Genomic DNA, 859 nt, shown 5'->3' with positions numbered 1-859 from the left:
ATACTGGCCGGGAGTGGGGAGAGAGAGAGAGAGGTCACGCGGCCACTCCCCGCTCGATCCCGTCACCTTCGTCCCTGGTGCGCGCACAAGAGCGGGGAGTGGCGGTGGAAGGTCACATGGGCAGGGCAAGGTAGGAGGGAATGGCCTATCACGTGGTGAGGGCGGGCGAGCGGGCGGGGGACCCAGGCAATAAAACCCGCCCGGTGCCCCGTCATCCTCCTCACCGTCACGTGACCCCGGCGGCCCGGAAAGATCTGAGGCGGAGCTGAAGGGGGGGGAGGGCTCCGTCGGCCGCCATTTTCCTGCGGCGGTCGGCTGTATGTGTGAGACTCCGGCTGGGGCGGCCGAGCGGCGGCTGGGCGCGGCGGCAGGGTCCCTTCCCGGGTGACCAGCCCGGCTCTTCCCGCAGGCGGAAGGTCCGGGGCCAGGCGGCGGGGTGGGGTCCAGCCGGGACCGCCCTCTCTCCTTTTCCCATCCCTCCCCCAGGTTCTCGCGCCAGGTTAGCATCGGCGGCGGCGGCGGCTGGTGGGCTCCGAGTCGGGCACCATGTCTGGGCAGAGCATCACCGACCGCATCACGGCGGCGCAGCACAGCGTGACCGGCTCGGCCGTCTCCAAGACCGTCTGCAAGGCCACCACGCACGAGGTGATGGGCCCCAAGAAGAAGCACCTGGACTGTGAGTTGGGCTCTCTGCTCCCTCCCCGCCCCGTCCGCCGCTGCTTCAGCTTCCCACCCTGAAAGGAAAAAAAAATCTCCCGTTTCCTCTCCCTTGTGGAATTCCATGCAGCGCCCCTTTTCTCCCCATTAAGCCCCCTTCTCACGTTACGATTCCCGCGTGTGCATGCGAGTGTGGGCCTGC

General features: G+C 68.0%; 1 protein-coding gene across 7 annotated transcripts in view; it reads left to right on the top strand.

Moving 5' to 3' along the window:
- Nucleotides 1-272: 272 nt before the first annotated feature.
- PICALM (phosphatidylinositol binding clathrin assembly protein) overlaps nt 273-859 on the top strand; it is a 103,516-nt gene continuing 102,929 nt past the window's right edge. For all 7 annotated transcript variants that reach the window (XM_015427739.1, XM_015427738.1, XM_015427736.1 and 4 more), the window contains exon 1: nt 273-676. In XM_015427739.1, the coding sequence (XP_015283225.1) occupies nt 547-676 (130 nt within the window). In that variant the 5' untranslated portion in view covers nt 273-546. The remainder of the gene's footprint in view (nt 677-859) is intronic.

Source organism: Gekko japonicus, unplaced genomic scaffold (assembly GCF_001447785.1).
Source record: "Gekko japonicus isolate JY-2015 unplaced genomic scaffold, Gekko_japonicus_V1.1 scaffold393, whole genome shotgun sequence".
NCBI lineage: Eukaryota > Metazoa > Chordata > Lepidosauria > Squamata > Gekkonidae > Gekko > Gekko japonicus.
Note: the sequence above shows the minus strand (reverse complement) of the source record. Positions and strands in the feature narration are given on the sequence as shown.